This window comes from Mustela erminea, chromosome 12, assembly GCF_009829155.1.
Source record: "Mustela erminea isolate mMusErm1 chromosome 12, mMusErm1.Pri, whole genome shotgun sequence".
Taxonomy (NCBI): Eukaryota; Metazoa; Chordata; class Mammalia; order Carnivora; family Mustelidae; genus Mustela; species Mustela erminea.
In genome coordinates this window covers 65,226,882-65,236,147 of record NC_045625.1, presented here as the reverse complement: position 1 = coordinate 65,236,147, position 9,266 = coordinate 65,226,882, and the positions used below count along the sequence as shown (strand labels likewise).

General features: G+C 47.9%; 1 protein-coding gene and 1 long non-coding RNA gene across 2 annotated transcripts; one reads left to right on the top strand and one right to left on the bottom strand.

Moving 5' to 3' along the window:
- Nucleotides 1-1,073: 1,073 nt before the first annotated feature.
- LOC116570441 (cathepsin L1-like) lies at nt 1,074-5,106 on the top strand. Its single transcript, XM_032307577.1, has 8 exons — nt 1,074-1,139; nt 1,543-1,678; nt 1,969-2,091; nt 2,191-2,337; nt 2,520-2,744; nt 3,190-3,352; nt 4,300-4,417; nt 4,885-5,106. Exons 2-8 carry the CDS (start codon nt 1,553-1,555, stop codon nt 4,982-4,984), a joined length of 1,002 nt encoding a protein of 333 aa, XP_032163468.1. The 5' UTR covers nt 1,074-1,139; nt 1,543-1,552; the 3' UTR covers nt 4,985-5,106.
- A 2,332-nt stretch (nt 5,107-7,438) lies between these two features.
- On the bottom strand, nt 7,439-9,018 carry LOC116570445. Its single transcript, XR_004277430.1, has 3 exons — nt 8,942-9,018; nt 8,714-8,839; nt 7,439-7,595 (listed from the first exon to the last, which is right to left on the bottom strand). It is a non-coding gene; the product is annotated as an uncharacterized LOC116570445 (long non-coding RNA).
- Nucleotides 9,019-9,266: the final 248 nt, after the last annotated feature.

The window sequence follows — 9,266 nt, the reverse complement described above, 5'->3', positions numbered from 1 at the left end:
GACTCCCGGCCCCTGTATGGAACCCCTTTCTCCCCTGCCCTCCCCGAGTAGAGAAGGGCTGGAGATGAGGAGTGTGGAAGCTCACTAGGGAGTCTCACGGAGGTCCAGAGAAGGAGGCTGTGACCCACTGTCTAGACGCGTGGAATCGTGTTCCTAAGAAGAGCAAAACTGGTCATCAGAGGGAAAATTCATGGTCTGCTGATGAATGCTTTTTTTTTGTTTTCCTCTTTAGAAGAGCTGTTTTTCTAAAACATTTAAATTTAAATCTCGAGAAAAGCACATTGGACACTGAGAAACACAATCATCCATGAGGCAGAGAGTGGGGAGGAAAAAGCAGTTTCTACCTTCCGTCTTTCTTCCCTTTGTTAAACCATATTTTTCTGGAAGTAAATCATTTCTGTTGGTTTTGAGAAAGGCTTGGGAGGGAGGAAGAATCCCCGTGGGGGCAGTCAGGACAGGAACATTCCAAAACACCACACCTTCCCTGGATACTCCTGCCATCAGTTCCTTTGCTGAAAAGCACTTGAGCCTTGCCCAGGGCATCCCCTGTTTGGACAATAGCAATTGTCTCCAGATTCTCCCAAGAGCAGAGGCAGCACCTCCTGAAACAGAGATAACACTATCCCCCGAGGGCTCTACTTCCTCCAGCTGCCCCTTTGCTTGGAATTAACAGGAACAATAAGACTAGATTATCCTGTTCTCAGCCCTCAGGGAGATTTTAACCAAAGACTAGAGGATAGGCAGGGTGATGCCCACTTGGGGCTCCCTGTGAGCCTCTTTTTGTGAACCACCTGCCAACACATAAATTCCTGTTATTTAGTTGATCGGGGTCCCTAGGAAGGTGCTGGATCCCCTTCTACAGGGCTTTCCCGAGTCCTCTCACTTGACTTTCCCAGGTCCCCTGAGGCAGGCACAATCTCCCCTGGGACAAGTAGGGACCCAGCTATCACATGCCCCAAGGCCCCCAGCTCCAGGGCACAGAGCCCCCTCCCACAGGCTGGCTCAGCCAATTGCTGTGCAGGCAGGTGCCAGGGGCAGGACCAGCAGGGCCAAATCCCAGGCTTAAATGGACAGTCTCCTACCCATCAGCAGGCGTGCTGGACACCTCCGACCTGCACCTCTGACTGCACCTGCCTCAGGTGAGATCTCAGCCTGGAACTGAAGGGAAGGGCTACCCCTTCAAACATGGGGAGGGGGGTACCAGCCTTGGGGGCCAGGGGTTTAGGGCTCCGGGGAGGCACTCTTCCAGGGCCTGGTCCCTCTAGGCATGGCAGCTTGACCCCTACACCCCAGACTCAGGGCTTGTCACTCCCTGTATTGCCATCTACATGCTCTGGAAGCAGCAGGTGGGTTGCGGGTTGCAGGGCGGGGAACAGGCCAGCAGGCCCCCTGCACGCGCCACCTCTCCACAGCCCCGTGGAAACACGTGGGAGGATTAACGCAATGTCTTTACTGTACCAGAGTGGTTCTAACACCTCAGAATAAAGGATGGCTCTTTAGATGGTTGGTCTAATCCAAAACACATTTCTTTTCCCTTCCTAGGTTTTGGAACATGCATCCTTCTCTCTTCTTGGCTGCCCTTTGCCTGGGAATAGCCTCAGCTGCTCCACAACCCAATCAGAGCTTAGATGCACGCTGGTCCCAGTGGAAGGCGGCCCACAAGAGACTATACCACAAGGTTGGTAACATCTGAGCTGTCCACTGAGACCCCAGGGAATGTTCCATGCTGGTGGGAGTCCACAGTGGATAGTAGTTTTTGGAGGCCACTGGTACCCAGGCAGGTATCAGGGCACTGTGACTGTGCATGATGGGGACAGATGTCCTGCTGTGTGGTTGCTGGAGAGCAGCTCCCGGAGCATCAGCCCAGCCCTGGTCCAGGTCCCTCCTCCCTCTGTGAGCACATCCACTTGGTGCAGGTGAGCTGGGCTTAGATAGAAATCAACAGGATGGTTGCATGTTTGTCTCCAGGATGAAGAAGGGCGGAGGAGAACAGTGTGGGAGATGAATCTGAAAGTGATTGAACAGCACAACCAGGAGTACAGCCAAGGGAAACACAGCTTCACGATGGCAATGAATGACTTTGGTGACCTGGTGAGTGCAGCTGGAGTTGCTGAATGTTTTGTGCTTCCTCTAAGGATTTTTTCCAAAAAATCTCATGCTTGTCAACATTCTATTTCCTTTTCCTTGAAGACCAGTGAAGAATTCCAACAGGTGTTGAGTGACCTTAAAATCCAGAAGCAAGAGGACCGGAATGTGTTCCAAGCACCTCTCTTTGCTGAGATCCCCTCGTCCGTGGACTGGAGAGAGAAAGGCTACGTGACCCCCGTGAAGGATCAGGTGAGACAGTACTCGGCAGCTCCCTTTCCAAGAGCAAAGCCAAGAAGAACCAGTGCCCTCGTGATGGAAGTTGAGAAACCATATACAGTTTGTTATGTTTTGGAAGAGTTTTCACATGTAAGGGCTGTTGTCAAGTCTTGCTATTAACTTTGAGACTAAGAGCTGTATCATTGTGTTTTCAGGGTCAGTGTCAATCTTGTTGGGCTTTTAGTGCAGCTGGTGCCCTTGAAGGACAGATGTTCCGGAAAACGGGCAAACTTGTATCACTGAGCGAGCAGAACCTCGTGGACTGCTCTTGGTCTCAAGGCAATGAGGGCTGCCACGGTGGCCTGATGGATTTTGCCTTCCAATATGTTATGGACAACGGAGGCCTGGAATCCGAGGAATCCTACCCGTATCTTGCAAGGGTAAACAGACTTCCTTATCTTTTATCAAAGTTGAGTATATTCAGTAAAACAAAGCCTATATTTCAAATTCTCATTTTAGACTGTAGACTCTGTATCTGCACATGGTCAGAACAGATTAAAATCTGTTAGCCTGGCACAGTTCTCCACCTAGAGGGTTACCATACAGGTGTTCCCACTTCTCAGCCACACAGCAATACAAATATCGTTCTAAATACAGTACAGATCTCCAGAGTGAAAAATCTATGCACAAGTAGACCAAAGGAGTGTCTCATTGAATAGATATTGCCTCATTTCTCAATTTCAAAACAAGCAATCATATTTTGCCTCTTGAGATGTTTTATAACACACTCGACTTGGACATCATTCAGCTGCAAACTGTCTTGAGCTCGTGTTCCCCAGGGGGTGGACGGTATTAATCAAGTCCCTTCCCCTTTACCTTTGAAAGAATGGCTACTGCAGATACAGGCCTGAGAAATCTGTCGCCAATGTGACTACCTTCTGGCACGTCTTAAATGAGGAGGATGGTCTTATGACCACAGTGGCAACTGTGGGGCCCGTCTCTGCTGCTGTAGACTCAAGCCCGTATTCCTTCCAGTTCTATAAAACAGGTGAGCATTTGTCTACCTAGAAAATTGGCCAGAAAATACGGGTAACCAGCATGACATACAACAAGATGGGCTTTTTTGTATGTGGGACTCAGGAGGGTATGGATTTAGCATGGTGGCCTATTTGGCAGACAGATCACAAGCAGGCAGAGAGGCAGGAAGACCAGGGTTGCGGGCGGGGTGGGGAGCAGGCTCCCTGCCGAGTAGAGATCCTGACGTGGGGCTCGATCTCAGGACCCTGGGATCATAACCTGAGCCAAAGGCAGAGGCTTTAACCCAATGAGCCACCCAGTAACCCCTATAAATATATTTAAATGACTACATAACTTGACTGGTATAGTTTACTTCACTTTTTTCCAATGTTTGGACCTTGAAATTTTCCAAGGAATTTTACTACTGAAATAGACACTGGAAAGAACCCCTTGACTCAAGTAATTTTCTGTTCTCTGCTGCTTCTTTGGCTGACATCATAGGGTAGAATGACAAAGTTTCAACAAGTGCTCTTTTACGCCTCTTCACTGTTCTTCACAAAAGACACTGTGACAAAATATATTTCTGGTAGTACTAGATGATGACCTAAATCCCTAGCCTAGCTAAATGAAAAGATCTGATTTCTAAATCTTTTTTTTTTAATTTTATTTATTTATTTGACAGACAGAGATCACAAGTAGGCAGAGAGGCAGGCAGAGAGAGAGGAGGAAGCAGGCTCCCTGCTGAGCAGAGAGCCCGATGTGGGGCTCGATCCCAGGACCCTGGGATCATGACCTGAGCCGAAGGCAGAGGCTTTAACCCACTGAGCCACCCAGGCGCCCCCTGATTTCTAAATCTTATCTCAATTGCTATCACAACCGGATTTTGAGATGCCGCCCTTGCTGTGGTCACTAGGTTGTTGTCACATGTTATCATGTCACTTGGGTGTTCCCGCTCAGCACTGAATCTCTCTTCTCCAGGCATTTATTATGATCCAAGCTGCAGCAATACACGCCTGAATCACGGCGTTCTGGTGGTTGGCTATGGCTTTGAAGGAGAAGAATCGGAGGACAAAAAATACTGGATTGTCAAGAACAGGTATAAAGAGCCAAGAACACCTACCTTGGAAATTGAAAAGGGAATTCTTTCTAGAATCAGTGTTTGGAGGCAGATCCTCAAACCCTTGAGCACGCTTCTGAAATCCCTGAAGTGTTTATGCCATTAAGGGGGAAGGGACATACTCATGTGATGACGGCAGTAGCTTGCTAGGGTCCTGCCATGGTTTTGCTACCATTGCGTTTCTCAACTTGAAAATTTTCTCATTTCTGAAATGCATCTGGCCCCAAGAGCTTCTTTTTTCTGTGTTTCCATTCGTCGTCTGCGAAAGGTCTGGGGACGGAATTCTGTGCTGGGTTAGAACTCAAGCAGGAACAGGAACGGACTCTCCGGATTCTTCCTGAATCTGTCCTGGCCTCTGGTGCCCTGCTCAGGGTCGGGTGTGATGGTTCATTAGGGGAAATGTGGTTGATTGTTTGTAATAAATGGCAAACCCTGTCTTCTTTCAGCTGGGGTACAAACTGGGGCATGGAGGGCTACATGCTGTTGGCCAAGGACCGGGACAACCACTGTGGAATCGCCACCATGGCCAGCTTTCCTGTCGTGTGAGATGAGGGCGTACAGAAGGCCTTGACTGGGAACCGAATATCGAGAAGATGAATTTTGTTCGAAAGCCGACCACATCTTATGATACGGGATAAAACACATGAACCATTGAAGACCCAAGCTGGGATTTGACTGTGTGGATTTTATATGAGGAATGTTACCACTTTGCTCGTTACTGATGTAAAAGCCTTTGTATGACAGACTTGTCTAATAACTTTTGGATTTTCATTTTTTTAAAAAATGTATGAAGTTTTATTTTTTAATAAAAAACTTCAAAGTAGAAGGGAGGTAAAATGTTACTACGTTAACTCCTTATAGAGTCAAAATGTGACTGGGCTCTAGGATATCCGTGGATAGGCCAGAGGTCCCTGGGAGAATACTGGGTGGTCCGATTGTTTTGAGTATAAATGATTGTTACATCTGTAACATTGTTACAATGTTACTTTAGTTTCAGGTGCACAACCCAATAATTTGCCAACCCTGTACAGTACGCTATGCTCACCACACGGATAGTTGGTGTCTGTCAGTCTCACACTGTACCTTTACGGTGCTATTACGACACCATTGACTATATTCCCTATGCTGTGCCTTCTATTCCCGGGACTTACTCATTCCATAGCTGGAAGCCTGGACCTCCCATTCCCCTTCACCCCTGTTATTCATCCTCATTCTAATCTATGTCCTCTTTACTCTTTGCAGATTTCCCACCCCTCAGTTACTAACTGGGTTTCTCTCTCCACAGTCCCCAGCTCAGCTAGTAGTCTGTAAACATATCAGGGAGTTTTAGAGGAAGAGACTGTGGGGGCCAGGAAGGACACCCCAAAATGTGTCACAATGGTACATGGATTATCTGGATACGACGCTCCTTGGGAAACAGCGGGTGCGAGGGCGCCCAGGGGGTCCTCTGTCCCCAACAAGCAGGAGACGAGTCTGCCATAGCAGAGGTGCCCTCCCTGCACTGCGAAGTACAGAGTCAGCCTTTGCCGCACACATGGGACTTCAAAGCTGGGAAAGCTGTAGAAAGAAACCTTGTGGCTTTTTTACTAATCTACAACCTCAGCACAAATTCCACTTAGCATTCCTGCTGGTTGAAAGCTCCCACATAGCAGGAAAGCTGGCCACGGTGGTCATTCCACACTGGTTGTCCAGGGCCTTGGCCATCAGCATGGAACCCTGTGTGCCCCAGTCCGTGCCCCAGTTGAAAGAAGCCAGGGTTTGCCAATTATTCCAGAGGAACAAACACATTTCCCTTCATGAACAATCACACCCGACCCTGAGCAGGGCACGAGAGGCCAGGACAGATTCAGGAAGAACCCGAAGAGGCCATTCCTGTTCGTGCTCGAGTTCTAACCCAGCACACAGTCCTTCTTTCCCAGCCCTTTCACAAAACTGAAACAGGAGCAGGAAAAGGAAAATCTTCAGGCCAGATGTGTGCAGGAGTTTTTGAAAATCCAATTTAGAAATGCAGTGGTGGAAATCTATCGCAGGACCCCCAGCTTGAGACAGTACCTTCCTGTGGTCGTCCCATGATATGCTTGTGTTCCCGCCACGTGGGGTAAACGCTTCTTGAGCACACTTGTCTAAACAAGTGTGCTCAAGGGTTGGGGGACTTGTCTCCAAGCACCGATTCCAAAAAGGATTCCCTTTTCAATGTCCAAGATAAGTATTCTTGGCTTTTATACCTGTTCTTGATAATGCAATAGTTTTGGTTCTCGGATTCTTCTCCTTCAGATCCATAAACAAACAGCAGAACGCCGTGATTCAGGTCCTCACTGCTGCGGTTTAGAGCATTATAAATGCCCGAAAGTAAAATCTAATGTTGGGCTGAGGTTTCCCGCGTGACCTGGGGTAGTGACAGCTTATCAGCCTATCAGCCACAGTAAGGGAGATGTATCAAATTCAGTTGCACTATAAATCCAGCTAAGATTAAAAGTCAGGCAGTTTTGTTTAGGTAAGCTAGGGGTTTAGGCCCTCCTCTGATGTTAGCAGAAACACAAAGTGTCACAATCTTTTTGTAAACAATAGTCAAGAGGCATAAAAAAATATCTCTTGTGATTCTCCTTATGGATGTGCGCTTACAAAAACACCAGAACACAAAATGACTTGCCTAAGGACCCTTTCCAGTGTTAATCTCAGTAGTAACATTCTTTAAAATTTTTTAAGGTCTAACAACTGGAAAAAAGTAAAGCAAGCTATACCAATCAAATTATGTAGACATTTCAATATATAGATAATGTGTTTAAAATCATGGGCATTTGGATCTGGTCATGATAGGTGGAAACAGAAGGCATAAATGTTATGGGTGCAGGATGAACTGTGTGAAATCCACAGCCCCCCCCCCAAATTCTACATTGAATTCTGCATACCATAGTGTCACTCCTGCTGTATCTCTGTATCTTAGGGTGGTTTTCCGATCTTTCTACCTCTATTTCTCCATAGACAGATCGTACCCTCTTTATAGAACCGGAAGGTGTCCAGGCTTGCACAGAGAGCAGCAGGGACGGGCCCCACAGCTGCCGCCACCAGCACAAGGGACTCCTCCTGCAGAGGCATGCTCACCGGGCCGGTGGCGCTGGCAGCAGGAATTCCGGGGTCTGTATGCGCAGGGTCCGTCCTTTCAGAGGGAAAGGGGAAGAGACTTGATCACTACATCCACCTCCTGGGGAGCATGAGCTCAAGACAGCTTACAGGTGAGTGATTTCCAAGCCAAATCTGTCGTAAAGCATCTCAGGAGCTGAAATGCTATTGGTTGTTTTGAAATTGAAAAACTACCTTGTATGTGTTCAATGAATTATTCAGGATCTAGTGTCCTTAAGAACTGGTTCATTCCAGAGAAATCTGTACCCTGTAGAGAATGGTATGTATGTCTCCCTGTAACACAGAAATAAAAATAGTCATGGGGTCCCCACTGAGGCAGGCACTGTGCCTGGCTTGTCTGGTTTAATGACAGTCCTGACAGTTTGCAGCTCTAGGGTTCACCATTTAAAATGTGAGTATTGTGGGTGCCTGGGTGGCTCAGTGGGTTAAGCCTCTTCCCTCGGCCCAGGTCATGATCTCAGCATCCTGGGATTGAGCCCCTCATGGGGCTCCCTCCTTGGTGGGGAGCCTGCTTCCCACGTCCCCCTCTGCCTGCCTCTCTGCCTACTTGTCATCTCTGTCTGTCAAATAAATAAATAAAATCTTTTTAAAAGGATAAAAAAAATGCAAATATTAAATACGGTATCTGTTTTCTTGAAAAGCATGTGACTAGGAGCAGAGCTGGACGGATGACACATGAAGAGCTCCACTGACCCCTGGACGATATGGATAGGATTCCTCTGAGTCCAGGTCTCCGTTGTTCAGAATATACTGGAAGGCATAATTCACCAGGCCAACAGGGCAGCCCTCACTGCCTTGAGACCAAGAATAGTCCAGCGGGTTCCGCTCACTCAGTGACACAATTTGGCCTGTTTTCCAGAACCTGTGTACTTTGAGGGCACTGGCTTCCCTAAAAACCCAGCCAGAAGCACAGCGACCCTGAAACCAAATTAGAAAGCTCTCAGCCTAAACAACAAACAGCAAGGCTTTGCCAACAGCCCATGAATCTGAAAACTCTTGTAAAACACACCGAGGGTGTGTTGTTCCCCAGCAGGGACCCATCGAAGAGCTGCTGTTTTCTTTTTGGCTTTACTTTTGGAAAGAAGTCATCCTTTTTTTTGGTGAGAAGGGATCCTTCAGACTCATAGGACTTACCCCGGCTGTCTGTCTCCTGTCCACAGGTACAATGAAATCAGCAAAGAAGGGTATTTCATACACTTTCCCCTCTGTGTCCTTCTGGATTTTAAGGTCATTCATCCTGTGTCTGAATTCTTCACTGGTCTTCAAGGAAAAGAAAGTAGAATGTTGACAAGGATGAGAATTCCTTGGCGAAGTACCAAAGAGAGAGAGAACAAAAGGTTCAGGAACCCCAGCCGCCCTCACCAGGTCACCGACGCATTCACCGCCGTTCGAGTGTTTTCCGATTCCTCTCCCACACTGCTCTCCTCCGTCTTTCACTCTAGAGACAAACATATAACCTACAATTTTTATTTCTATTTAAAGCCAACTCACCTACTCGAAGTGGATGTGCTCACAGAGAGGAGGAGGGGCCTGGACCAGGGCTGGGCGGATGCTCCGGGAGCTACTCTCCAGCAACCACACAGCAGGACATCTGTCCCCATCGTGCACAGTCACGGGGCCCCATTTCCTCTCTGGGTAAGAGCGGCCTCCAGAGGCTCCTCTCTGCTGTGAACTCCCACCAGCGTGG

What these genes read in the sequence shown, in the direction of transcription:
- LOC116570441 (XM_032307577.1), top strand. Translation starts at nt 1,553, where the DNA reads ATGCATCCTTCTCTCTTCTTGGCTGCCCTTTGCCTGGGAATAGCCTCA. An exon ending in CCTACCCGTATCTTGCAAGG is followed by an intron (nt 2,745 to 3,189) that starts GTAAACAGACTT and finishes TACCTTTGAAAG; the next exon opens with AATGGCTACTGCAGATACAG. An exon ending in TACTGGATTGTCAAGAACAG is followed by an intron (nt 4,418 to 4,884) that starts GTATAAAGAGCC and finishes GTCTTCTTTCAG; the next exon opens with CTGGGGTACAAACTGGGGCA.